Source organism: Typopeltis vanoorti, chromosome 15 (genome assembly GCF_054136105.1).
Source record: "Typopeltis vanoorti isolate ZY-2024b chromosome 15, IOZ_Tvanoo_1.0, whole genome shotgun sequence".
Lineage (NCBI taxonomy): Eukaryota > Metazoa > Arthropoda > Arachnida > Uropygi > Thelyphonidae > Typopeltis > Typopeltis vanoorti.
Window position 1 is genome coordinate 68,571,189 of NC_143563.1, and position 17,013 is coordinate 68,588,201.

Sequence of the window (17,013 nt, forward strand, 5' to 3'; positions counted from 1 at the left end):
GTAGTCATAGTGTGAGGAGGCATTATGCTTAATAGATGCACTGCACTACAAGTGTTGGAAAAAGGGACTGTCGTATTCACTCGAATATAACTCTCACTTTTTTTCCAAAATGACAGTTAAAAAAATCATGGTGTGAGATATATGCAGGGATTTTCAGACACCAAAGCTTTTCAGTGGTACTTGGAGCAGTACCAAGGCAAAAACTGAATTGATATTTATAATTAAATCCTCAGTATTCATTATAATTTATAATTGCTTACATTATTTATAAAATTAATGCATTTAAATTTTAATTATCAAAGTTATTTATGCAATTGGCCACTCACCTTCATCACACGATATATTTGAATCTTTAGCAACAACTTCTGTAATTAACTTAAAACACACAGTTCCATTCTTGCTTGTCATTTTGGAATCATAAGATCTTTAAGTTTATCATAACTTTCAGTTTAAAACCAGCACTGTAACTTGAACATTTCTTCATATTTCAAGCAAAAATTACCAGTAATTTACAAAACTTGAAATACAGAATGAACAATCCTTCACAAATGACTAATGAGAAGTGAAAGCAGAGCCTGAAATAGTCAGCAATGACAAGCTGGTAGAGATAGAGAAGCTATGAAGATGTGTGCATGATTGGTGTAGTATTAACAAAAGATTGCACGACTCAGCAACAAAGGCAAGCTGACAATTGTTAAGTTGAAATGCTGATTCTATTCAACAGAATTCTAAAATATCTGAAACTGCCATAACAACATTCACTATATATTTCTTAGTTTTAACACGTTCATGTCGAGGTAATGTTTCACCTGTTTATCATTCCAACGTGTCTTCTCATTACTGTTTATGTACCGCTTCCACATCGTGCAGGCGGGGCTCAACTGACACAAAGTTTCAACCCTTCGGGTGAATTTTATTGCTGCTTGTTTGCGTGCCACTTCTTTATCAGGCTGGCAGGCAGACTTGCACACACATTATACGCCACGTTAGGTTCAATTCACCGGTAGAATTTTATTTGAATGTAGCCTTTTTGATATGTCTTAATGACATCGAAAATTTCAAATGCAATCAAACAAACACTTAATTGAAAATTTGGACAAATGTTTGGACAATAGTTTTTAGTTACTGTGTTTGGCAGTACAACATACTGTTTTGCTTGAGTCTATATATATATAATATATAGACTCGAGCAAAAACTATGCTGTATATATATATATATATACACAGCATAGTTTCTGTGGGAGGGGGCATGTGATTCATTAGTTAGTGCTGATTTTATCTCAGTTGTCTCTAATTGCACAATTTGTTGACAAATATATTACACAGACTGCAAATGTCCCTATACGTTATTCAGTGATACAATAAAACTACTTACTTTTCTTGCATTTACTGTTACGAGCGAGTCGCTCTGACATGCAATGTGTTAAAATGTTTTTTGTGTGCAAGGTGTATGCAAAACTTTTATTTTCTTTTTTCGTAAAGTAAAATCAGGGATGTGAGTTATATGCAAGGGCATGTTATATTCGAGTAAATATGGTATGACTGGTGAACAATATTGCAACATAGTGCTTAGAAATGTTTGAATTTTCCGTGGTTGTGTAGGCAGAAAATTGATTTTTATGGATGACAATGCCACACACACACTACATTGTACATGAGCAGTGGAGATACTTTTGGAGACTGAGGACATTAATCAAATCGAGTGGCCAGCATGCTCCCCAGATCTCATCCCCCATAGAAATTATTTGGGATACAATAGACACATTGTTGCTCAAAATTCTTCTCTAGAAAACAAACACAGCTTATCCTTGCTCTGAAGGAGGAGGAGGAGTGGGCCAGTTTGCCTCAAGAATTCCTGAATCACTTGGTGCTAAGCATAGTATGCCATTATGAGAGCCGCATCACAGTTCGGAGTAGATATATTTCATACTGAAATGTCTCTCCAATAGTTTTCTGTTAGCACTGTAGATTAATTCATCAACACATCCTTAGGAAATTTGTAACTTTTTCCAAAAATGTATTGCAGTTTAATTTGTACAAAATTTATAACACATTTTTTGTGTAATATAATTTATTAGTATGCTGGCAATAAGTTTTGTCCACATTTGGCTGTAGTCATGAAATTTTTTTCGTATACATATAAAAATGTAGTTCATCCTTAGCTAGTGTGTACACACACACACTGTATATATACACTGCTTGGAAAGAAGTCAACAGACATAATAGTGTGAGGAACAAACAGCAATTGTGCCCACCTCAATAACATGTAGTTCCTCCTTTTGCTGTGATGATTGCAGCAATCCCATGGGCATACTTTCCACAAGTGCATGATAGTGATCAGTGGTAATTTTCGGCCATCTTCCTGCAGGCATGTAATGAGGTCTTAAACCGTTGTGGGACGGACATCCCTTGATGTCACCTGATGCTTCAGTTCATCCCACAGATGTTAAATAGGATTGTGATCAGGGCTCTGTGGAGGCCAGTGAAGTGTGGTGACATTCATGTCTACAAGCCAGATGGTTACAGCAGCAGCCCTGTGATGACATGGTGTATTGTCTTGCTGAAAGAGATAATGATCAGTTCCATAGAAATGCCACAAAGTAGGAAACATTGCATCATCCAGAATGTTTGGATATTTCTTGGCACCACAACCACAGGTCTGAAGCCAAACCAGCATAAACTGGACCATACCATCACACTGTCACCTCCTAATTTCATAGTTGGGATTATGCACTCTGGTAAGAGAAGTTCACTGGGCATCTGCCATACCTGTTCTGCTCAGTAGAGGGTGTAGTGTGATTCAGTGCTCCATAACACAGCTTTCCAAGCTTCCATTGTGCATGCTGTTTGCACCACTGAAGACAATGCCACATATTGGTTTGGGTAATGTGAGGCTTGCATATTGCAGTCCTACCATGGAAACCCATGTTGTGAGCTTCAGTTCAAATGTTTTTGTACAGATTTATGTTTCAGTTGATACCCGGAACTCGACATTCAATATTTTGGCCGATGAATGGCAGTTTTTATATATTATCCTTCGTAGCATCCTATTTACATTCGATGAGTGTGGTGAGTCATTCAGTGGGGGGGGGTATCATTGATTGCTGACTCGGGATCCCCCAATTTGTCAACAGTTTGCTGATAGTCTTGCAACGTGACATCTTATCACAATGCCTTTTTTAAACTTTGTCAGTTCCCTTCTTGCAGTGATTTTACCCAGACATAGTTGCGCTGACTTGGGAGCATCATGTTGCTCTAGTTTATACCAGCTACAAACACATAACACATTACATGGTACTATGCACCTTGTCCATGACGGTGTCTATTGACTTCTTTCCAAGCAGTGTGTGTGTGTGTGTGTATCAGTGGTGTCATGTGCCCATTTCGGTTGTGTGTGTGTTTGTGTGTGCGTGCACGTGCTGTCATGGTATATGCAACCTGTGCTACAAAATTCGCATTATTTGACCACATTGACCACATTTTTATCGATGTATGAAAGTTTTAAGAGTGTATAGCACATCAATGCTGATCATAATTGGTCTAATGCAATTAATTGTAGGATAACTTTGAATACTTTAATTTATCAATTAATTCTAACCAAATCTGCACACAGTTGGGGACAATGCGTTTGTTTTAAGATACTGTATATTAGAAAACAATAATGAAGGAGGTTGGTATATATATGAATTACTTAAAGGTGTAAAATTTGGAGGAGGATGAGACCTATCTCCTTCGACTACAATACTGTTTTCCATTGTAAATATGGCCAAAACAAGTTATAAATTTATCGAATATTATATATTTAAAACTTGTCTATATTACATATAAAAACTTGCCACTACGTCAGTTCACACTTCACACACAAAACAGATGAAACTCAGAAAACAAAAACAGCAACTCATGACAAATGACAATGTTTAGTTGGATTGGTTGACACCATAACCAATCAGAGGCTTTAGGTGCTATTGTCTCAGAGCTCACCCTGCCTCGCCTTCTGAGTGGTTTTACTAGAACACTAAGAATTTGATCTGCTGTACCATCTATACATCTTTTCAAAGGGCTCAAAGGTATATATGCATTTGAATGCACGCCCAGGCTTTTAACCTGAATGTGGTGCAATGTTTATGCATCAAAGTGTCCTCTTCATGAAGCGTTAATATATTGTGTTTACTTTTTAGGAATCATGCGAAGTCTGGAAACAATTAGGGGGGTGTTTAACATGAATAAATGCAAAAGTATGATATCGGTGATAGTACTATTCGGTGGATGAACACTGCACATGGCACATCCTGATTATTCACCCCTGATGTGTATGTGTATTACACATACAGAGTGATTGATAATATACTTCTCCTACCCCTATTATAAACTTTAAAAACATATTCTCTATCCCCAAACTAACAAATCTTGGTAGTTTATAGTTGCATCATGAACATTGACAATGTATATAGCAGCTATACACAACTTAATGAATCACTTGATTGTAAACATGCATAATCATGTGGAAGACATACCTGGAGTCACATTTGGTGTAATAGGCTCATCCTCAGGAATTGGAATTTGTTTATTTAATTCATATGTCAGTATTTTGCAATGGGGAATGAGTTCTTGTTTACTGGATTTGTCTGATGTACACATTTATTATGGATGTGCCAATCGAAATGCATGCTTAGCATGTCATTCTTATCAAGAAGCTTTTCCTGTTTATTGAATTCTGTGCTCTCCCAGCATTCATTGATTCATTTACTTCACTGCCATCAAAGGGTGAATCTCAATATATGTCAGAATATTGCTGCTCTTTGAACCATGACACCCAGACCAATACCTTAATCATCTGCAGTCGAACTGGCGCCTGCACATTACACCTGAATGGTGCAGTGTAGGAGGCAGCACCCATGTAGTCTCAATTGCTGTCTTGATATTTCCATTCTAGTGGCCTCATTGCTAGAGCAATTCCACTGTAACAGTACAAAAGCCACTCTAGCTAGCACTGCCTTTCAGTCCATGAGGCACAAACTGTATTGTTGCAGTGGCTAGATGTGATTCTTACTTACAATGGTGTGCTGAAAAGGTGTGATAATCACCATGACGGAATTGAGGTGGAACCATGTAACTTACACATTATTCTACATATTCCCCACGAAGTGTTATACACTTGTTACAACATGCTGCATCATTTGCAATCTTCTGAGAAAAAAAAGTCTTTCCCTTGTTGCACAAACCAGTCCTCAGCTGCAGATATGACTTCATCATATGTGATAAATTTTGTTCCTTTCAAGTGTTTCTTTAAATTTGGATAAAGGAAATATTCATATGGGAGGCCCAAGTCTGACAAATAGGTGGGTGAGGCAGACATTGAAAGCCCAAGTTGTGTATTGTCTGTTGGGTTTCATGAGCGGGTACATTGTCCTGCAATGCCTCTGCTCAGTTTCCTGCTATGTTTTTCCTTCAGTACCTCCTTCAATTCCTTCAGAGCTGTTGAATAAACTGCTGCTGTAACAGTTTCACCTTTTTTGAGATACTTGGTAAGGACTATACCATCTGTATGACAATGACAAAAACCTTCCTTGCTGACTTTTGGGTTTGGAACTTCTTTGGCTCTGGAGAACACCTTTGTGTTTCCACTCCATTGACTGTTGTTTGTTCTTTGAGTCATAGAAATGAAGCCATCAACACTCACATATGAGCCAAAATATTTATGCCTGATTTCTCAAAATGACCCAAAATCACTTGAGAGGACAGCATATGTTCTCTCTTTTGGTCAGCATTTAAACATTTGGGTACCCACTTTGCTGAGAGCTCTGCATATCCAGATGTTAGTAGATAATGACTCCAACTCATTCCCTGGATACCCCTAGAGTCTTTGCAATGTTTTTGGCTGCTATTTATCTATCATCAGGATCATGGCATGCATTGCATCGATGACTTCAGGTGGGATTGTGTGGAAGGTCTTCCTGACCTGAGGGCTTCTGTTGTTTTCAGGATGTCCAGTTTTAAACTTAGCCACCCATCTTGCAACTGTTGGATATGTTGGGGCACAGTCCCCCTAAAGTCTCACACACAGTTTGGTGAATCTCAGTTGTGGACTTTTCTTGCAGCACAATAAACTTGATGACGGCCTGCACCTCTGTGTCCTCGAATTTCTTGAAAAATATCTGAGTAGACATCACATCTACTTATATATCCTAAAATAAAAGAAAAAATTATTACAGTTTGATGAAACATAGGGGTTAAAGGGTTTTATGATATGTTCTTTCTTGTGATTATATCAGTTGCTTTAATATCATTTTAGTTCTAGGTGTTTATCAGATCAGTTATCATCCCACATCAAAAACCTAAAGATTTTCAGTTCTCATTGCACATGGACATGCATCTAGCCAACCATGGCCTCTTATATACTATATCTTCGGCCATATATATGTGTGTAGCGATGGAGTCCAACACTTCGCTGACTCCAGGTCATGGTTGCCACAGATTCAGCTAGTCGAGCTTACACCTTTTTCTGAAAATTTATTGATATTAATTTACCAAGCATGTGATCATTGATCTTTTCTTAACCTAGCTTATTTTAACTTTCTTACTACCTTACATCTAATTTAATTTACGTTATTTCTAATTCTGTGATTCTAAACTATCCCTATTCAGAATCACATTTGCAGAGTATCACTAGTTGAATCCATCATTCTGGTGGGTCATACCATTGAGTCCACCATTGTTAGAGAATCAGAAAGTTGATCTCTATGATTATGTGCATAGAAGCACAGAGAGAGCCCTTTATATGTACTTCCACCTCTTCCCAACTATAACAATGTCATCAACAATAGTCTTAGTTTTCTGTGATGGGCACACAGGTATGCCAGGGTGGGTGTTGAGCATTCCCTACAGATCTCTCTACAAAGAGAGGCTTGCTGGACCTTCCCTTCAGACAGTAATTTTCAAACACAGGCTTAATTTTCCAGCAGAACTCAATACTCCATCTAACATCTAGAAAAGCATCCACCTCAATGAGAGTCATGTTCACTTCTGCCAATCACCTGCAATCTTGATTGATATTCTTTCACTTAAACATTCACAACAGTGTGCAGGGATCACATGGCAGCAATACCTCTTGATGGCCATTGCAATGCTTTCTTTTAATTATAGTTGTATTTCCTTGGTCCATGCCAGTTCTGAGTCAGCTCCTAGTTCTCAGCTGAAATGGTCAAGCCAAATGAGTCATCCAGCATATTTATCCTATAGTGTTTCTTTTGCCATTTACCAAGTGATTTATGTTTATATCTTGACATTTTGCCTTCTTTCTGCATTGAAGATTGTCGGTGTTTGTACTGCATTTACATAGGGCTAATCAGAAATGCAAAGGTTTTTTTTTGACATCTGTTAATATAACCTTTGCATTAGTTTTCAAGTGTTAAATATACCTATAAAGTTTGCAACAAGGATGTGGAATCATCCTGTATATATGTTAATATACTATATAATTAATGCATATATATGTGTGACTTTCTTTTATTAAGCCATATACTGGACTGGCTATGAGACATCTAAGATGCTATTTCAACATCAAAAAGAATCGGGGTTCTTATTTAATTTTGCAGCTGGATTCTGCAGTGGCAGCGTAAGTAATATAGATATTTGGCCACATTCTTAATTCTAAAATAAAACAAAATATTTTTCTGTTCCAAAGTTAAGTGTTTTTTTTGTTTGTTTCAGTTTATCACATGAATATTGAAATTGAACTTGTGTATAAAAAATTAAAATTTTAGTTGTTATCAAGAAACAAACCTGTCTCATCCTTTATTGTATATCACTTTCATACTATTTGTAGTATTCTCATTAAAAATTTCTGATAATTCTGTAAAACTTATGGTTGACATTGTGATCATCTAAAGATGATTACAATTCCACAGTAATCTAAAGATTTGTTAACATCGTTGCTGTTCTTTTACAAATTATTTTGTTTAGCATATATATCCTGCGATATACGGTATATATGCTCTGTAGCAAAATTGGGAATTGACCTTTATTCCTTGATTTTCATAATACAGTAAAACAGTATAATAAGTTATATACTCACTAAAGATTGAATAATTTAGCATGATACGAATAGCCAAAGTGTTATGTCATGTTATCTTGTATTTAGATAGTAAAATGAGAAATTCTTTTTTTAGACAAACATTTATTTCCATAGTGTAGAAACTTTCTCTGTGTGGAGTACCTGTTCATGGTGGAGGGGGAATTCTCAGAGGTCCTGGCTCTTTTCATTTTTGATTCTGTTTCTGTTCTTTTCTTCACTCTGCTTCTCTTGAGTCTTTTTTACTCTCCTATTTTCAGACTTCCATGTAGTGCAACCTGTGGATATCCAGAAAGAAGAATCCAGATGGTAGTCTTGCACTGCTTTGGCAAGATGGGTGGTTGTGGTTGACCTAGCCAGGATCATACAGCCAAGGATTGCTTGCAAGAGTGAGTCAGTGGCATTTACAATATGTCTCCTTCCCTGTGCTCCAGGGGCAGAGTTCAAGTTAGCTTTGGTGTTCTACTTCTGAACTCTTAGTCATTGCTTGCCAGATAGTAGATGTCCATGTATATCTCCATGGTAGGTGGAGAGCTCTGGTGCTGAATTCTACCTTCATTTGAGAATGAATCTTTCATCCTCTAATCAGGAGTCCTAAACAAGCCTCTAACACAGTATTGGAACCATTTGTACAAAACAAAAAAAAAAATGTCAAAACAAGAAACAGAATGCATCATACTACTGTCCTCCTCCTCCTTCAAGAAGGGGTTGATAGATCACAAAATCTATTTTAAAAAAAAAACTGTTCAGGAGACATTCTAGTAAAAACTTGTCAGAAATGCCCACAGCAACAATGCTATCTCTATGCTATGCTATCTAACAAAGTTATTTCTGTTATCAAGTTGTCGCTCTTGCAGTATGAGGGTCCTAGAAGGATAAATGTAGCAAACCATTGATCACTTTTCTGCTTGGGTGCTTGCAAATGGATTCAGATTTTCACCAGAGAAGATCATTTGTATGCACTTTTATTGCAGATGTAGTCTTTATCCTGATTCAGAGCTAAGACTAGCATTTAGAATTGCAGCTGGAGATTTCCTGATGTCACCTGTTCCTTGTGTTTACATCAAAGCATTATAAACTACAACTCTCATTTCAACAACTGTCTTTGCAATATGCAACCAAAATAAAATCCATCATCATCATTACCTGTTCATTAGACATCCACAGATGCCATATGGTCAAGTTAGTTGGAGTGACTGAAGATCAGTCACTCCAATGCTCGGTGATGTGCCACACCAGTACCAGTCTTAGCCATGTAAGTCCTCCTTTTTGTATGCTTTTCTGAGGGCTTCAACTCTCTGAAGATCAGTCACTCCACACACACACACACACACACATGTATGATGAGTAATTTTTGTCCACCTTAGGGAACTTATATAACACACTGTTATATAATGTCATTTTTTTCTATTATGCTGCTTTGTCTTTGTTTTCTTTATTTAATATTCAGGAATGGACGACTGCCTTAACTATTGACTGCTGTCCCTTATTTATTTCTACTGGATCCCATATCCTTGCACTATATAGTCTTAACAAATTTATTGGTTTTATGACTGCACCAATTAGACTATATATTGAGTGCAAGATTATAAGATTTTTAAACCAAAGACAAAGCAGATATTGCTTGTATTCCCTGCTTATATTAATCCTTACCTTAAATTAGTAATGGTTTAATTATAAATCACAAATTTGTATCTTATGCAGGTTCGAATTTTTCAGGATAGTGCATTGGCAGAATCAGTTCCATGTGTAAATCAAAAAGGAATATTTACAGAATGATTCACATTAACATATGTATACAATTTCATCACAATTCTTTTGCTATTCTCAATTTTTCCTAACTTAGTTTAATATTCTTCCTTCAAAGCTAATTCACAATCTAGAATAACTTTTCGATCATATATACGTTAACTGACAATAGGGCATACCTTGTGTAAGCCTAATTCTATATCAATATTGAATTCTCGTTCAGCACACTGCCTTTTACATGAATCTTTTGTTCACACATAAATGCTCCTTCTTGCCTGTCTTTCTGTCTACAGGCTTGTGCTTGATTTCCCGCTAGGACCCTTAACTTAGCGGCAATGTGCAGCTCTTTCTTGGCGAGACAATTGACATAATACTTCTCACATGGGGGCAGACCCAGGTAAGAGACTCTGGACGTCTTGCCTTATATACGCCTGGTCTTCTATTGTACATGCATGCGTTTTTTTGAACTTTCCATATGTGGTGTATTGACCTTCGGACATAATGACATCATACTTCACATGTCTTTGGAAATTCCCATATATGACAAATCTTAGAATTCTTCACTATTCTTAGAATTAGACTTACTGATTAGACATGAGTTAACAGCATTACATGATGACATCCTGGGCCATATTATTTTAACAAAGGCTCATTTAAGTTATTAAAATTACAAGATTATTACTAACAAAATTAACATTTCTCTAAGTACATTACTCTTAAAAAAGCATGTAAAAGCGAACATGATAAGTTACATAATTATATATAAAAGATTTTACAACACAACAGACTGCCATATGGCTCTATGGACAGTATAAAAGAACTAAGAAAAATTCTAGATATTACTGTAGGCAATATTGCATGAGTGTCTCTAAGCACCCTAGCACAGCTTCATTCTGATATTCAATTTCTCTTTGTGCAAATTAGAAAAATATTCCATCTCTTTCTCTAGCAGCTCCTTGAAACACACAGAGAATACTCTGATTTTCTACCAATCAGTAAAGACATTTCAAAATCAGTCTATAGTGGGATCTATTGCAAGCTATAGAACTTGTATTGTATTATATAAAGATGAACTACTACCGAAATTTCGTTATTTCACCAAGTCATTAAATTCTCTACAGGCTTTAAAAAGTCTGATATATCCTTCTCATCCATTGCCCTCTTGGCTATAACATTTCTTCCATCATTGGTAGTTGTAGAAAGTGTTTTTGCTTGGTTATCCGGTAAATTAATTGTTATAGGCAAAAAATTATATTCTTGTTTTAATCCTAAATTCAAGCATAAGCAAGGAAGGTTTGCACATGAAGTATCTTTGTGACTAGGCTCTTGCCATAAATACTGTTAACTTCAGCACACCCCCAGTGCTAGTCACAAAATTGTATGAGCCTGGTTTCATCAGTGGCGCTGTGTGCAGTTAATATTCACCTGTTTATCAGTATAGAGAGAGTTACCTGGCTGTGCGGATAAACATGCAGTGGGAAGATTATGAGAACCGTGTAGCTGTAATAGCACTTCACAAGATTGGAATGCAGCCATCTTTTTTTTTTTTCAATATGCTAAAAACACTCGGGATCAGTAGGATGTTTGTGTATTATAACACAAACTGTTAAGAAAGATGTTTGTGTATTATAACACAAACTGAAAAAGACTGTTAACCATTATAACAGGACAAAAGATGTATTTCACCACCAAAGAACAGGTCAACCACACTGTGTTAGGATGCAGCAGCTTGTAAGGACTATGAAGATGCTCCTCCAGCATCTTCATAGTCCATAATCCTGTGAGAATGCAGAAAGTGATGTTGCGAGAGATGAATGTTTCACAGAGTATGATATTACATGTACTAACTGATGACTAAGGGGTTAGAGCCTATCATCGTTCTACTGGACACTTCCTAGCACCACAACTTATGCAGCAGATTGTGATAAAATCAAAGGCACTTCTCTGACGGTATGCAAACAACAGACACAGAGATATCTTCGCAGGTGAAAAGATTTTCACCACTGAAGAGTCATTTAAACTGCCACAATGATTGGGTATATTCCCCAGATGGTCGCATAGCATTCAGGATTCAGAGGTCGTCATCCCATGCCAGTGATCGTTTGTTGGGGGGGGGGGGGGTATCAGAGGTATCTAAGTTGCATTTCTGTGAGAGAAAGTTTATAAATCTTGATACACTTTGGTGGAGGTCAAAACCTCCACCAAAGTGTATCAAGATCAAGACACTGTGGTACAGTCCCTGAACAACACTTTGTTTCATGATAGGCAGTGGACCTTCCAACAGGACTCAGCCCATGCACACAAGGTGAGGACGACACAACAGTGGCTGGAGGCAAATGTGCCCAACCATATCACCTTATGATTGGCTGTCTGGAAGTCCTGATCTAAATCTTTTGGGCTTCAAATTGTGGTCAGAGCTTGAGAGAGAGTAACCTGCAAGAAATGACACACCAGCATCACCAGTCTGTAAGTGGATTTGGAGTGAGCAGGCAGTGTTTCCATTGGATGCTGTGCATACTGCCATCGATATGTTGCCTCACAGACTGGGCATGTATGAAGGCAAAAGGGAGGACGTTTCGAACATTGACTGCTGCTTTATGCATGTTATACATCTGGTTATATGTGCTGAAAGCTGTAAATGACTTACTGATAGATTAAAGGTTTATGCACTGTTTAAGTTCTAACAGTGTTTATGGCTAGACTAGGTACTTGCACATAGGTGTTGACATCATGTCAACACCTAAGTCAATACCATTGCCTTAGTATTCCATAATACAGAACCGCCCACGTTCTTTCGATTGTGTATATCACATAAATCATAATAGACAAGAAATTATATTTTAATGTTTATAGCCATCCGTGCTAACTGCTCGGATGGCTATAAACATTAAAATCCGTGCAGTTAGCCTAGTGGTTGTGCACTTTGCAACCATATGCCTGGGGAAGGAGTGTCCTAGGTTTGGTTCCGGTCGGAGACGTGAGGAGCTAAAGGACCTTCCTCAGCCATAGCCAAGTTAGCCTGTCTTGGGCGTGGACAGTAGGGTTTTTCCCCAGTTTATCCTGGGGTTTTTCATCCCGCAAAGCAGGCAAACCGGCCTTGAGAACTCAACACTACAGGACATTGGATACACCAGGGCGTAGGGCTTACCACCTTATCCTGTGAAAGATTTGAGGTCTGATGATTAATAAACCCTCGACACCGCAAGGTAAAAGAGGGGAAAAAAAGGAAGATGAAATGTTTATAGCCATTTAGCCTATTTTTTTTTAGGAGTACCTCTTTTTATGATGTCATTGGCTTTTTACTCAATTTTTAGGGCATTACTGATGTTTTAAAGATATGGATACATGAAGAATATAAGGAAGGAATAATTTTGGACATACCTTTTGTAGGATGTTCCTGGTTGTTGTCTTATTGAGCGGTATCTGGCATACGGCAGTAAACATTTATATTATTGCTCAAGTATGACTGAAAGGAAGGGGGAGTTGGAAATGTGGAGAGAGAGACAGAGTAACACAAAGGTTCGCCTACACATAATTACCTCAACATAGAAATAAAGAAATTAACACAGATTTTCAGAAACTGAAATTACCCAACACAGCTAATAAATTATGTCAACAAAACAGCGAAAACCTGTCCAAAAAAATCAAATAACCAAAGCAAACTTCCCAATACCAACCATAAATAAGCATTCACCACAAACCAAAAAATCTCACACATACAAAGAGATACTAGACCACCACAATATAGTAAACAGATTTCCTTGCTAACAAGACTGTGACGTCACTTGCACAGGTTCCATGATGAGATCTTTATGGGCAAAACTACAGGAACACTTCCGTGACTGCAACATACCAATCTCAGAACATGCTCTTGAACAGAAGCATACCCCACAAATTGATAAAGCCATAACAATAGACATACAGGAAAACAAAACAGTGCTTAGATTATCAGAAACAATTGCCATAAAATGTGATAAAAACTCAATATACGTTCACCACCCCTATATAATCTTCAAGAGTCAAAAGCTCCGAAACATAAAAATTAGAAAACAACACAAGATACATCCAAGACAAAAAAGCACCAAGCCGACATGGCATAGCTTCCACTTTTCTCACGAGCTCTGGAGACAACACACAGTTGAAATGGCTCTCACCCAATTACTCCCACCACTAACCTTGTTTCATCACATTCTATCCGTCTTCTTTCCCCAGAAAATTTCTATCTTTCACCTTCTTCTCAAAGAATTCACAGCCCACCCTTAAAACCTGGGTTTTTAATTCATATACCTTTTGTCTTACCCACATCTCTCTATCTTCACATTTCCAACCTCCCTCTCCTTTCGGTCATACTTCAGCAATAATATAAATGTTTATTGCTATACCAAAATTATTCCTTCCTTATATTCTTCATGTATCTGTATCTTTAAAACATAGGTAAGGCCCTAAAACTTGGGTAAAAAGCCAATGACATGATCAAAAGGAGTACTCCTAAAGAAAAATAGGCCAAATAGTTATAAAAATTAATATTCATTTAGAGGAGTAACATGGAAAATTTTTCTAGAAATAATATCTGTTATATTTTAATCCTGAACCTAAGCGTAACTAATGAATCAAACAAAAAAAACTTGCTACAACTATCTCTGATCCAGAATATTTTAAAAATATATGCCTTCAATAAAGGCTCAAACTGGATAGTGATCCTTCTCATAATACATACCAATATACCTTGGCATTATTAGATACTAAGGCATTTGATGTGAAGTCAACAGCTTCTATATACAAGCAAGTAGCCTTAGTATAGATACATGCATAAAATGTAAACATTCTTAACTATGAAAATAGAATGAAAGCATGCTTATTGGTTGGAATTATAGTCCAGCTAAATAAGCCAGTTAGACCAGTATTTTCATTTCTACGAATTATGCGTATTCTCGGGTCAGTTTAACTGTTTCCGAGGATTAAAAAAACTCTCTCTCTCTCTCCCCCTTTATATGAAACCATCACCATCATCAAATCTTAGATGGAATTTGAACTCAGACTGAAGGGCTAATATCCATCCTCTTCACAACTGAGAATGAAAGTTTATAATGTTAGTGGAATGAGTATCGCTAAGCAATTGCATGCATCAAGCGATTCCAAGTATGTTTAGCTGTTCTTTTATTAGGTATGACTTAATATAATTTTTTGAGTTAATACCTAAATGAACATAGCCAACAAATTTAGTTGAAATTAAATCCAATTACAGGCTGGATCTTGATGATATTCATTCATCAAAAGGAACACTAATGCTTTCGAACAAAGAGCACTAAGATGTTTACATAATGTCAAAAGGCTTCACTGCATGTTTTTTAAGATTATAAGATTAATTAAGTTCTTTTCTTAAATTATAATAATATATAACTAGTGGTTTAATAAGTAAGACAAATGGGATATAATGTTTCCATGACAACCACAGATTCTGTTTATATGACAAAAGTAGTATGTTAAGTTAAGGGGATAATAAATCCCTCATTATTTTAAAGCTGGATACGAAACTCGGAGATCGAAATCTATGAGTTTCATGCTGAAAAAGGCTATTTTTTTCTGGCGTAAATTAGGTTAAGGGGATAATAAATCTCTCATTATTTAAAGCCGGTTTTTATTATTATTTATTATCCCCTTAACTTAATTTACGCCACTGGAAAAAATTAGCCTCTTGGCTCTTTATAGTATTAAAAGTAGTATGTTTTAACACACGACACATGTACCAGAGAGGCAACTGCATAAATAAAATTATCTCTGAAATTAATTTAAACTTATCTTTTCCTTGATAGATAGCTGCCACAGTAACACTTCCTTTTGATGTAGTCAAAACTCATCGGCAAATTGAGTTAGGAGAGAGGAGCTTTAATAAAAGTAAGTCCATTAAAATTATCTCTAAATATGTTTGTGTACATATGTATTATGCATGCTATCTTCTTCTCACTGTACATGTAAAATATATTAGTGTGCATAGATTAGTAATAAATTGAAAATTTTAATTTATTCTAGAGAACACTAAGTAATATAAAATATAGTTCAACAAAATAGTGAAGTAAATTGTAACATTTTTTGTATAAAAGTACTTCTCAATTTAATGTGGTAAAATTAAACCACTTCTATAATAACAATAATATTATTATTGTTAAGTGTGACTCTGGGGAGTCAGGGAGTTGTCAAGGGGGAAGCCACATACTACACACACACCAGCTTTCATGCTTATTCTTGAATTCATTCAAGCTGCTTGTACACATCACATCCAGTGGTGTGTACAAATTGTTTACAAGCAGCTTTCATCTCACCACCATGTTGCTTACCACATCGGGCAGTGGCGTGCTTCTGCAAAGATTGTACATCCGAAGAGGAGGTTGAATGAGTGAGAGAGAGAATAATAGAACAGCTGTGGCATTGATTTGAACAGAGACAACATTCACACTGATGAGACCTCAGTAGAGGTTGAAACCGTTCTGGGTAATGGTCTTTCCCATAATGCAAAGCATTACACATGTCCATAAGGATATGTGCATTCCATTATGGGATACTAAGGCAATTGATATGAAGTCATTAGCATCTATATACAAGTAGTGTCACGAAATTACTTCACACAAAATTTGTTTATTACACTTGGATAAAGGATGAAACAAAGAATATAAATTCTTGGCATCTTTAATTTGTAGTATAGCCAAGTGGAAAAACTTTGAATATCTGTCTCTAATCCAGAGTATTTTATTAATTAGGTGCGATACTTTTGACTATTTATATGTGGAAATATGACTTCTGCATTACTTCAACCTTAGTATCACTTCTGGGTCTGGCTCCCACTGATGAGACTTCAATAAAGGTTGAAACTAGTCTGAATAGTGGCCTTTCCTGTAATATATAGCATTATACATGTCTGTAAGGATATGTGCATTGCATTATGGGATACTAAGGCAAGTGATGTGAAGTAAATAGCCTCTATATACAAGTAGTCTAGTTGCGAAGTTACTTTACATGCAAACTTTGTTTGCTTACACGTGGATAAAGGAATTCTTGCAATCTTTAATTTATGACATTCTAAAAAGGTGGAAAAGAGCATTATGAGGGAAACAAACAGTTATCCCAAAATTAACAGATGAATTTCTTTTATACAAAGCTGAGTTGTGGCATAGATAAAAGTGATATATAGTTTCTTC

At 36.5% G+C, this 17,013-nt stretch overlaps 1 protein-coding gene across 1 annotated transcript in view; it reads left to right on the top strand.

The window, feature by feature from the left end:
- The window catches only part of LOC150098849 (mitochondrial glutathione transporter SLC25A40-like), a 101,373-nt gene that overhangs the window by 58,431 nt on the left and 25,929 nt on the right, over positions 1-17,013 (top strand). Inside the window, exons 7-8 of the mRNA XM_090405080.1 lie at positions 7,515-7,615; positions 15,634-15,715. Of these exons, the coding sequence (XP_090261206.1) occupies positions 7,515-7,615; positions 15,634-15,715 (183 nt within the window). The remainder of the gene's footprint in view (positions 1-7,514; positions 7,616-15,633; positions 15,716-17,013) is intronic.